General features: G+C 38.4%; 1 protein-coding gene across 1 annotated transcript; it reads right to left on the bottom strand.

The window, feature by feature from the left end:
• Window positions 1–1911: 1911 nt before the first annotated feature.
• LOC4345036 (villin-5-like) lies at window positions 1912–12089 on the bottom strand. Its single transcript, NM_001422507.1, has 23 exons — window positions 11924–12089; window positions 10875–10987; window positions 10219–10318; window positions 9416–9484; window positions 9097–9339; window positions 8836–9013; window positions 8615–8747; window positions 8345–8507; window positions 7028–7178; window positions 6843–6943; window positions 6421–6576; window positions 6036–6104; window positions 5885–5953; window positions 5669–5806; window positions 5442–5570; window positions 4229–4376; window positions 4103–4113; window positions 3870–4010; window positions 3656–3781; window positions 3473–3538; window positions 2918–3215; window positions 2614–2822; window positions 1912–2520 (listed from the first exon to the last, which is right to left on the bottom strand). Exons 2-23 carry the CDS (start codon window positions 10928–10930, stop codon window positions 2407–2409), a joined length of 2868 nt encoding a protein of 955 aa, NP_001409436.1. The 5' UTR covers window positions 10931–10987; window positions 11924–12089; the 3' UTR covers window positions 1912–2406.
• Window positions 12090–12301: the final 212 nt, after the last annotated feature.

Genomic DNA, 12301 nt, shown 5'->3' with positions numbered 1-12301 from the left:
TTTGTAGGAGTAAATTTAAAAATACTTTGTACGTTCCTACTTCCTCCCTCATCGTATACGAAAGGAGGGAGTATTTCACTATTGACTAGTGCTGTTTTAAGTTTGATCGACAATATTTTTAAATTATCAAATTTTAATGAGTGAAATTATTTAACTAGTTAGGAACAGATGGAGTATATGATTAATCAAATATAGGTCAATGTCAATATTGGAGAAACCATTCAAATCCTATATACTCCATCCATCTTATAATATAAGGGGTTTTGGAGAGATGTGACATATCCTAGTACTACGAATGTGGACAGACTTATTCGTAGTACTAGGATATGTCACATCCCCTTCTAGGTTGAGTTTTTTTTAGATGGAGGAAGTAAACTATAAGTAAAAAAAACAATTGTAATTACCTGGAGTATATAGCAGTGCTCTATGATTGGAATGTTGCACAAGCTTAACTGCCACACTTCCTCCCAAACTTGATATTAACCACAGCCAAATTAATTAGGGCAAGAAGCTAGGTCGCTTAGATAAAAAGAATATAATTTTGGGATGTGGTATGATTTTCGTCAAGGAATTTTTAGGGATGTAGAAATGGAGAACGAACCATTAGTTACTGACATCACAAATCTACTAGTAACTCTTATAACTCTATATATTAAAAGTATGTATCTTTTTTGGCAGTTGGTACACCAAAAGCAAGCTTTATTTGTCCATTTGGGTTAGTGATGAAATGGATGAGCAATGAGGTAGTACATGTTCTCTCAAAAAAAAAAGGAAAAAAAATGGGAAGACATAACTAAGCATTTGAAAGAAGAGAAATGACATTCTTTCTTTTCCCCTTCACATCTGCCCTTCAATTCTCAGAGGAGAAAGATGATAGGGAAACATCAGTCATTGTCACTGTTGCAACCTCTGATCACCACTTTGTGATGTAGAAATCTCCACTAGTGACAGCTAATGATTTGCCTCTCTCAGGGATACTTAATGAGGAAATATCAAACACAAGAGTAAAAACTTTCACTGGCTGGCTCCAAGGTTTAAAAAAAAAAGAGATTAGTCTTGCCCTCTCTGTCTCAAGATGCTATTTAGGCTGTGTTTAGGAGTAAGGATTGGGAACCCTTCTCTCCTGCACATAAAACAAAGCATGCATTAGCGCATGATTAATTGAGTGTTAACTAAAATAAACTTTAAAAAATTAATATGATATTTTAAAGCAACTTTTCTATAAAAAAAACTTTTATAAAAACACACCGTTCAGTACTTTGGAAAGTATATCAAAAAAAAATGAGGGAGGTGAGTTAGGAAAAGAGAGGGAAGAATACAACCTTAGGACCACTTTGAAACACCGTTCAGAAAACCGCCACAAATATTTTATAAAAAAGTTTAAGCACTCCAAAAAGCGAAATATGGATACCAGAATTTGAACCATATCATCATCGAAAAAGGATAATACCAGATTATGCTACCAGAGTCCTGGTGACTGTGAAAGGTCACTGCCTCACTGGTGTCAACATCCGTTGTCGTGTTAGGTCAAACTCGAAGGAGCCTCTGTGCTCCTTGCAAACATTGTGAGTTTTTACTGGACATCCGCCAATCATCCACTTGCAAACATTTGAGCTTTTATAATGCTTCTATTTTATATCCCTCCAAAAATTCATCACCCAAGTAGATTAAGGTTTAGAGTTACTTTTGGTAAGTTCATCTCATCACAAAAACACTTGTATGCAAACATAATCTTGCTCTGACTCCGAGTGAGATATTGTACTTCCGTGGTCAGTAAAAACTCAAAACTGGGGCACACGCTTGCATTAGAATATGACAAAAGTTAGGCTGATCATATCACATCAAAATATGAACTTAATAAACACGAGCAGGTAAGAGGCCATCAGGCTCAAGCTCAACTCACATTCAGAATAACACAAGCCATTTTCATGAGCAAGTATTTGCAAGAATGTAACAATTCTCAGATAAATGAACAGATGTTTACACACGAAAACAAAATAATCACATGTTACTGAGATTTTACAGTGTTGGCACTCTGCTGTACATACTTCTCGTTCCCTCATGCCCATTAGAAAAAAAAATAAAAAAGGACACACCAGGGTAGATTAATACAAAACTGCAAGCCTCAAAACCAAACCTGTGTGACCCTCGAACCAGTACTGAACGCTTGGTAAAATGGGAGATGGTAAGAGGGCACACCTATGAATCGAAAGAATAAGCCGAAACTAGCAAAGGCAAACTCAGACTAAGGAAAAATGGAGGACTCATCCCACACAATGTGAAAATAGACACATTGCACAACGACCATGGCTGCCAAGGGCTATTCAGGCATATACAAGTTGACTTGTACGATCAAACAGTGCTTTAGCTGGAGGTTGAATGAGGAAATTTTAAGCATGATTCAAGCTAAAAAAGTTGGAGAGCGATCTTCATTCTATTTTGCTTCCACTTTGGAAGCTTGCTGAATGCTTCCTTTGTCATTCCAAACTTGTCTTTGAATTCAGCCGAAGATAAGTAGGTCTGCATTTAGTTCAAAATGGGGTATGTGGTCATTACCTGGTCTGAGGATAAGTAATACGAAGTAGCTAAGTATCGAAAAGATCATATATTCACCTCTCGCCTGGTAACGTCAATTTCAGTGACAGGATCAGCAGCTGTAGTTATCAGGCGATCATATGGGTATACTGGGAGCCCCTCGTCATCTTCTGGTTCATTTTCTTTTACATCTTCATTAATAGTGAGAGATTCAACTCTACTGGTCATGGTGTTAATGCCTTCTTTTGCATCTTCCTCTTGCTTTGGCTTCTCCAACTCAGATCCATCTTAATTTGTACAGAATTTTACAAACAACAAGAAATCATTAACCCTTCCTCTGTTTAAAGGCAATTTTATGTTCCAAGATAAGTGTATCACATACCTTTTACTGATTTAGGGCGATCAAAAGAACCAGTGAGAGAAGCAGTTGCAGATGACTTAGACGGTGCACTTGATGAGTCAGGTGTGGCAGATTTTGGGTAAAGTTTTTTAACTACGGGTGGAGGGGTGGAAAGATTTCTGCTGTTTGCACTTTCAAAGTTAGCAGCCAATGCAGTGAATGCCGGAGATCTTCCCCTAACACGGACACGTTCAGGGCTGAAAGACATACTCCTCGAGCGCTGAGATTTGTCTTGTACAGTGCTTCTCCCTGAATATGTTGGTGTTCGTCGCTTTGGTTTCTGGTAACAAGTTAGAAAGATTGTAAATGCAAAGGTTCCACATCCACAGATAGGTCTGCTAACTACAGAAAAACACTTACAGACCACAGACTTACAACTAGAAATGTTATAAATAGGTGGTTCCATGATTGTACACACAAAAGATAAACAGAACACTGTTGTCTAGCAGAAAACGAGTTTGCAACAAAGAATACCATATATGGTTATTTCGACATGGCAGACTATCATAAGACAACTAAAGTTTGTACATATCTTACATCCAAAGCAGGAGAACCTCCACCCTTTACAATGGAAAGCTTCCTCTGGTATGAATTGCCATGCATCTACAAGAGAAACAAGAGTGAGTACAACACATTGAAGATGAAAACAAGGAGCATTATGGTGCTTCTGCCAAAAGGAACACAAACTACAGTTGTTCATCTTATGAATATTCTACTTACAAGTGACTTTGCTGAGTCCCAAGTGAAGAACCTTGTGAAAAATGTAGGCTCACTTCCTTCCATGATAACAAAAATTGGTGTGTCGCTGGATAGATTTTCCATCAGGAAATCAAGCTTAACGAATTTCTGATGCAGTATTAAAAATAATAGTCAGTGACCAAAAGAAAAGGAGATGCCACCTAAAGTGCTTCAGCATGGAAAAACAAATCATTACCTCACCAATGTCCAGAGCTTGTAATCGCACTTTGACATCTACCTGCTGGCCAACCCAAACAAATATATCTGAGTGACAGTCCAGAATGAATACATCTTCTGTCATCAGATCATCTTGAGTGAAGTGGTATATTTCTTTGATCTGCTCAAATAGATTTCACAGCTCAGTCAGTGTTAAATGCAAAAACAGAGAATATGTGCAGACCTGTATATGTCACAATTTTACTTTATTACCTTTAAATTGCCTTCATGGACCCCAATAGGTGTTGTTGGCAGAATAGAAGAGCAGATATATATCAGAAAACTCGAAGAGCAATGTGAACTGAATAAATTATAATAGAATGGTCAATTCATGGTTACCTTTGGGTAGGATACATGAGAAAAGATGGGGATCACTTTCATTTGCCCTTCCTATCTTTTGACTTGGATACTCAGATTTGCCTCCAAGTAAGCTCCAAAATTGATCTGTTTCTGACCCTTCTTTCTGCGATCTGGACTGCGAATTTGGCTGTGATGAAGAAAGCAAAGCACGAACAATTCTATTGTCACTACTTGATAGATATCATAAGCAAGAAGGAACACAAGTATGCGGTACACAACAAATTTCAAATAATAAGACTTGCAAGTATTCCTAGTAAGGGAATAGAAAACTGCTGGGAACCAGCCTGCACTAGAAATTCTCAATTCTGTCATTCTGGGATTGGGCTAAGTGGAGCCAAATCATCCCAAGTTTCAGTTAGTTATGCAAAACAAAGTTCCAGGTTATGCACAACAGAAGACCCAGGTTAATGCAAACAAAGAGAGCTAGGAGAAGATGTCCGTCAAGTCACTAGTGCTTGGGATATGAGCTGTGGTCTGGCTATGCTCTCAGTCTTTGTCTAGCTGGTGTCCCTTGTAGGTGCTCTAGGTGTTGCGCGTGTCAGTCTGATCTGTCTAGTTTCCAGGATGCTGCATTTCCTGTCTTTGTTTTGTTCTTTTGAGCTGGGCTGTGCTAAGTCTGATCTATCTAGTTTTAGTTTTTAAGCCGGGTGTGTGCGCCTCATGCCTCATGGGAAGTTTCATTAAACCGGGTGTAAAAGCCTTTCCTCTAAAAGAAGTTGCACTTGGTCTGATATATAAGAAAGTCTATACTCGGTTCCTCAATTCTTCATTGGTTTAATTTTCATTCCTCAATGCAATACCAAACGGAATCCATCCCCCAACTATCAAAACCATGCAAATAATATCCCTATGATTGTTTTGCAAGTGATTTTGAGTGTGGTGGCTTGCCACATCATCCTTTTTTACCATGTCATCTGCCACGTCCTGTGTGTTAGTCCTTTCTCTTCCTTTTTAATAGAAAACAAATAATGAAAAAGAAGATGCAAATAATATGCCTAGTAGATGGATGATCTAACAGGTTCCTTTGTTTTATCATTTCCCCTGACATCTTCATAGTGTACTGTGGTAAACCTTTGCAGGGAGTAATTACTCAAGATGTTAATGCAATATTTGTTTTCCAAAATAACAATAGGAATTGATCAAGTACAACTTCAAAAGTGTGTATGCCTTATCAAGGAGGATTGTTCCATACCTTAATTATGTCTAGCTGCCTCTCAACTACCTCTTGATCTAATGACGTAGTAAGGTTTCCAGTCCAAGTGAATACAGTATTTCCATCATGTAGGATGTACGAATAGGATGAATTCAAAGACGATGCCGCCTAATGAAAGAGCATGATCAAGTTACCTTGGAAGCAATATAATCTAATTCCAAAAGGAGTTCAAACATATCTTTAGGAATGAAAATGTGAGAACTTACAGCATCAACTTGAATTGCCTGCATGTTTTCTGGTCCTGAACCTTGAATTCGGAAGAGCGCAAGTCCATCTTCCAAATAAGTGTCATCATCAATACCATTTTCAGCAATAAATTTCTTGTATCCAGAGCTTAGACCACCCTATAATGAAAAAGGGAAAGAAACTAAGAATTGGATGTTGTGTTCAACCTGAGCTAACAGTATTTTATAGAAGGGAACCTTAAACACTTGGAAGCTTTGAAATATGACGAAGAATTGAATTGGTTCTTTTCCCTCATATAGTCGTGTCTGCATGTAACCAAGAACAATTAGATACACAAGGAAGTCATGTCTGGTTCACTAATGAAATATGGAGAAACTAGTAGGTTACCTGGACAGCCTGAAATTTCGCAGACTCAACCATCTTGCTTGCAAGTGAAATAGCAGTTACCCTATCCTCCTGAATCCAAATTGAAATATTTTTTAACACCTACATTTTCTAGTATGCACTAACAGAACATGTAACAACCGCATGCTGTTATCCAAAATGCCACTTCTTAACAGAAACAGATAGATCATTGTGGCTTCCAGTTCATAAATCAAAAGGATGGAAAACAGAAGCATATGCTGTCCATAGAACCTTCTAAGTTCTTTCTTCATTGTCCTAAAGTCCGGACTTCATTGATAACTTAATTAAAAACTAATTGTGAGCTATAAGGTGGAAACTCTAAATACAATCTTATAACTATGAACATGAAATCAAAGATAAATTTTACCTCAATGCTCTTCTTCCCAAACCAACTTCCAATAAGACACTCCTCCTTGTCATCTCCAGGGTACATATATTGAAATATGTAGCAATCGCCAGTGTAAAATTTTGATTGGTCAGCAGATGGCAGAAGTATCTTGTCCTTATCATTTATGCGCCAGACCTGATAACAGATATAGAAAAAAGAAAAATGTGTGGACATTTTAGCTCTCAGAGACCCAGAAATTGAACATATAGAGCAGAAATAAAATCTTGACAGGAAAACATTCTTGTAAAAATTAAAAAATTTAGGAGACAATAAACATAAGATAATATAAAAGGCCAAAATATTCAAGTGATACTAAAGATCTGAAAATTTTTCAGGCAAATGAGATGATGTTAAAAACACTATTGTTGAGAATTGACAAGTCAGATAGTGCAGAAACACACCTGCAAACTGCCAGTGCAATCAATGTAAGCTTGGGGTTCTTCTTTTGCAGGAGCAGCTTTCATCAGGCCCTTAACATTTAAGCCCTGGCGTTTCAGAAGAGCTTCGAGAAAATTAATAGAAAAAAGGTCAGAACATTTTATCAATGGAAAAGAAACAGTGAATTGACAAGATTGCATATAATAACCTGCAACTTTTCCTCTTCCATCCTCAGATGACAATTTCAAGTCAGGTGTCTGTGGCCACTCTTTAAATTTTGACTTGAACATAACTGTCTCAAACCCCTCAATTACTTTGATTACATGTGTTTTTGTTCGGTTATCATCAGAGAGCAATTTCTGCATACACAAACAAACATTAAGTATGACGGCAAAATAGTTCAAGATCCAGAATTAATTTGAGATATATTAGATGTATAAAATTATGTGATATATTTCTCCAGAAAAAGTTTATGTTCTTTTCTGGGTGATCTGGACTAAGTAACCAAATTTCTAAAATTCAGCAGAATTATTGGCTCATCATTTCATCAATGCCACAATGAAAATGCAAGCATGTTGGAAAATTCTGGTTTCATTCCTCCAAGCTTTCAAGCTTATGTGATTACTGGAAAAAATGCCCGTGCATTGCAACGGAAGAAAACATGAGAAATTTAAGAAAAGGTTAAGAAAAATTTACATTATGTAATTAATTAAAATATAAAATCACAACTATACATGTATACGATGTTGAAGAAAAGAAAGGCTCGTAAAAATCAAGGTAAATGTGGAAAAATAAAATTTTCCAAATAAACTATGGCTGGATTTATTTTTTATTAAATTCTCCATGATTAATTACACTATGTGAAATTTTTCCGATATTTTCAGAGCACCATTGCTAATTTTAATAATACAAACATCATTTTAGCATTTATTTAAATGGAAATCTAAATGAAAACCCTCCTTTCTCCCTGGGCCATTTTGAGCCCATTCTTTCTTTAGCCCGTAGCTGAGCCGGCCCATTAACCTCACTTCTCCTCCCTTCCACCTCGGCCTGCAAGCGCGCATCCAGCCCATCAAGCAACCACAAAGTCTAATCAGCATCCCTTCTCCTCCTCTCACTGTCGCGTGGGTCCCAGTGCTACAGGGTCGTCCCCTACCTCCGTCCGACTCCGCAGCTTCCCAACACCGCCGGAAACCGCCCCCTCCATGAAATCCGTTCGCATCCACGGAGATAATCCAAAATTGATTGAGGGGTTTTGATCCTTATCTCTTTCTCTTTCCCTTTTTCCAAGAATTAGAGCAAAATCGCATCATATCGACCTCGGAATCAAGCCATATAGCAAACCACCTAGAGTTGTCCGTTTCGCGTACGGGGAGAGAATCGGACTGGCGCCTCCAGGGACGACGTACCAAAAAAGTTGGCAAAAACATCTTAAACTTTTATAATAGGTAAAGATAAAGATATTTCTGTTTCACAAGAATGTGATGACATTACATAAGTATTTCTTGAAAGAAGAACATGTTACCTCAGCAGCTTCACTGGCACTCTTCCTCTCCTGCAAAGATGTGGTTCTGCCCATCCAAACAAATAATTCGACACCACAATCTAACAAGTAACACTTATTTGTCTTGAGCAACTCGTGCAATAAGGATTCATAATTGATAGGCTCCAACTTTCCTTGGTTAAAACTGAAAAGATGCATTTCATAAATATTGACTGACCTCAAGTGAAAATTGTTGTCTTCAACAAATGAACACAGGGTTTGTATATAAATAGCACATTTCCAATTAATTACCAGAGCAATTTGAAAACAGTTTCTTCATATTTCTCATTATCTTCTACAGGGGCTCTCCTTGGTAGAGGGGCAAAGCCACCAAAAAAACCCCAAAATTCACCAGCTTCAGCATCGGCCATCAACCTGCCATCCTCTATGAAAAAAGTACAATCAAACATATGCGGAAAATATCATTGTTCCAGTACTATGAACACACAAGGACCTGAAATAGAATAACTTACCAACAGCTGCAACTTCACACTTGCCCTCGTGAAATGTATCTTTGATGTACTGCACGACTTCAAGAGCCTTTGCACGCTCTTGAATAGACGAATTGGAGCCATTGAACTGGAAAATTTTGGACTTCGTGTCCAGAATAAATATGTCATCATGATTCAGGGACGATCGAGCAAAAGGAACCTAGTAATTGAATAGAAAGTCTGATCAAGACATGAATAGAAAGCCCCTTTCTGAAGAAGAAAACAGTTATCTAGATAGCTTGCCTCTTTGACATGAACAACACGATTCCCTGTACAGACATACAGACGGGTTTCGTGCTCCTGCTCATTGACCTCAACATGCTTGAACCCAGATGCCACTCCTCCTGGCTGTGGCATGATGCATGGTCTAAAATATGAGAGGAACTTATCTGTTTCATTGCCTTGTATCTCTCGGTATTGAACAGCGCGTCCACCAAGTGCAGCATCAAGCTCAACTGTTAAAATTGCTGCAGTTCCAGATTCATCCTACCATGCATAGAATTGGTTTCAACAAACTTTTGAAGAACTGAAAGTCTGCATCATCTAATTATGAGAATTTTACCTGACTAGTATCTTTGCCAATCCAGTAATGAATGTCATGTCGAAGAGAACCATTTTTCAAGGCAGTTGTCTAGGAAGAAAAAAAGAGCACGATGAAACATTATTACATTGATTGAGAATTATGCAGCAAAGCATTTCCCTTTTTCCATGAGAATTAGATGCAAAACAGTAAATTTCAGAAGATAGTTTATGTCATAATATGGTAATAAGAGATTTAGAGCTGTGGTGTCAGAGAAAATTTAAGAAACTATTTCAGTTTCCTAAAACCATGAGAGAACAGTACATATGAATGAAACTGTCATATTGCAGTAACATGGGGGCAAACACTTGGGAGCTTTTTATGAGGCTTGCTAGATACTCCCTCCGTCCCATAATATAAGGGATTTTGAGTTTTTGCTTGTAACGTTTGACCACTCGTCTTATTCAAAATTTTTTGAAATTATTAATTATTTTATTTGTGACTTACTTTATTATCTATAGTACTTTAAGCACAACTTTTCATTTTTTATATTTGCAAAAAAAATTTGAATAAGACGAGTGGTCAAACGTTACAAGCAAAAACTGAAAATCCCTTATATTGTGGGACGGAGGGAGTACCATGAAAATGCTAAACAATTTTGCCATGTAAAACAGGCGAACATTTATATGGTTGAGCAAGCTATAGAATAAGCATAAATTTATACTCTATAACTGAACATGGATAGACTATTTTAGGCAAAAGACTAATGATATGAATAAGAGGACAAAAGAGAGGATGATATATGGATTATGAGTTATGACACCATATAATATGTACTTGGATACCTTCAAGATGATGTAAGAATCACCCATGAAAAATTTTCCATATGAAGACGCAGGAATAGGAACTGGCTTGAAGTTCTCGATGCGCCATATTTCCAAGCCTCTGTAGTGTATTAAGGATAATCGTGGCTTTGTACATTGATTGGACTAGGACCAATAAAATAGTGAACTGAACAGATTGTCAATTGTAAATACTCAAAAAAGATCAAGAGTTTAATGAATATTTAAAGAAAAAAAGGCTTCTGCTAAATCACTACAGACCCTGTGATCATTGTTATCTCATTAACTTCTACTCTGCTAATGCTAATGTCTAGCATATTGTCAAGAAGCTTGCACCTGTCAGGATACTTCATATGTGTGCACAGTAGCATTGCAAATTCATGATCATCTAGCAAACAAATGCATTTTACTTGTTTTAGCAGAAGTGTACAATTAAATTATCTTCTTAGGACCAATTAATTCAACATGGTAGATAGTGTTCACTCAACTTATGGACAAAAAACAACTAAACCACAAATTCAGAGTTTCAACATGCACAAAGAAGTTTTCCTGGTTGACTTAAGTAATGTTATCTTGCAAATTAAGTGACTTCAATCAAGGTGAAGATAATGAAAGCAATAGAGGAAAGTACACTAAGGTGAAATTAAAAAAAAGGATACTCCTTTTGCCCAGCACCACGAAAAGCTGGATCCAAATCCTTCATAGAAACCGACATCCTTGATGTTAAAGAAACCTCTCAATTCTTCTCTTTCACAGGAGAGCTAATAGTATGCTGTAAACAGGGGTAGAAAAGGTGGGCAGTAATTAATTAGCAAACGAAAATGCACTTGGTTTTCCTTTTTTACGAAAATTAAACTAGATAGTTCAGTTGTTAAGAAACACGACCGAAGACATGCCAAGTATTAGGTATTCTGGTTATATAAAGAAAGTCAGCTTTGATGATACAATGTCTACTAACATTAAAGTAAGGATGAACCAAAACAGGCATACTATCATATCACTAATGGTGACTACATGCCCCATATAGAATGTGAAAAATATGCAGTACGCCATTTCCGCATCGAAATACACACTCCAATGTATTGTAGAAGTCTGACTAGCACATTTGCATTTCACAACCAACATGACCATGGGACATGACCCTAAGTTCCCCAAACAATGACTAGAACTGTCAAAGCAATGCAGCAAGCTAAGAAGTTTGCGCTTCCTAAGGGTTATGTCTACACAATTGAACAATGATCCAATTCCAAATGGTTAAGCAGGCACCGAGAGGCACGAATCTGGATCAATCAATCAAATGAGCACTCCCAGTCTCCCAACCACTAGGCGCCGCCCGCCGCGCGAGGCTGGACAGAACACAGCTCACTGAAGCATCACCACCCCCCAAACCATTCCTCCCCTCATAGCAACCAAGCTTAAAACCTCACGCGATTAGCCCCCACCCAACCCGGCTCCATACCTCCCAAATAACCAGCAAATGCGAAGCTCCCCGCCGCAACTCCACCCCACCCCCCACCCCCTCCTGAACCCCGTCTCCTCCTACCCTAACCACGGCCGCCTCCCCCCCTCCGCTCACCTCCGGATACCTCCACGCGCATGCCGCCGCGATAAGCGGCGAGTCCACCATTAGTCCACCAAAGCTCAAGCAAACTATCTCCAAAAAAAAACAAAAAAAAAAAGCAAGCGGCGGAAGATCGAGAGCACCGACCTGGGAGGGAGGCGGCGGAGATCGGAGCGGGGAATTCGCGCGGGCGAGGTGGGGGGGGGAATCGATCTGGAGCGGCGAGAGGGGAGGTGGAGTAGAGGAGGAAGAGGAAGAGGAAGAGGAAGGCTCGAGAGAGAAAGGAAAGGGAAAAAGAGGCAAAGCGGGCAGACAGAACAGAAGCGAGAGAGAGCGCACCTTTTGTTTTGCGCGTTTTATGCTTTGGTCCCTCTGATTGTCCCTATTTTTGTTCCGGTGAATCCACGAGTTTGAGGATCTGGATGTTAGATGTAGCTGTACCTCGTGACTTGTGTGGCAAGAGGTCGGTGGGTTTTTTATGCTTTCGGACTTTCGGTCTTAAAAAATAATAATAAATAAATCTAA

The sequence above is a fragment of the Oryza sativa genome, chromosome 8 (genome assembly GCF_034140825.1).
Source record: "Oryza sativa Japonica Group chromosome 8, ASM3414082v1".
Classification (NCBI taxonomy): domain Eukaryota; kingdom Viridiplantae; phylum Streptophyta; class Magnoliopsida; order Poales; family Poaceae; genus Oryza; species Oryza sativa.
The sequence above is the reverse complement of the archived record's forward strand: the minus strand, read 5'-3'. Positions and strand labels throughout refer to the sequence as shown.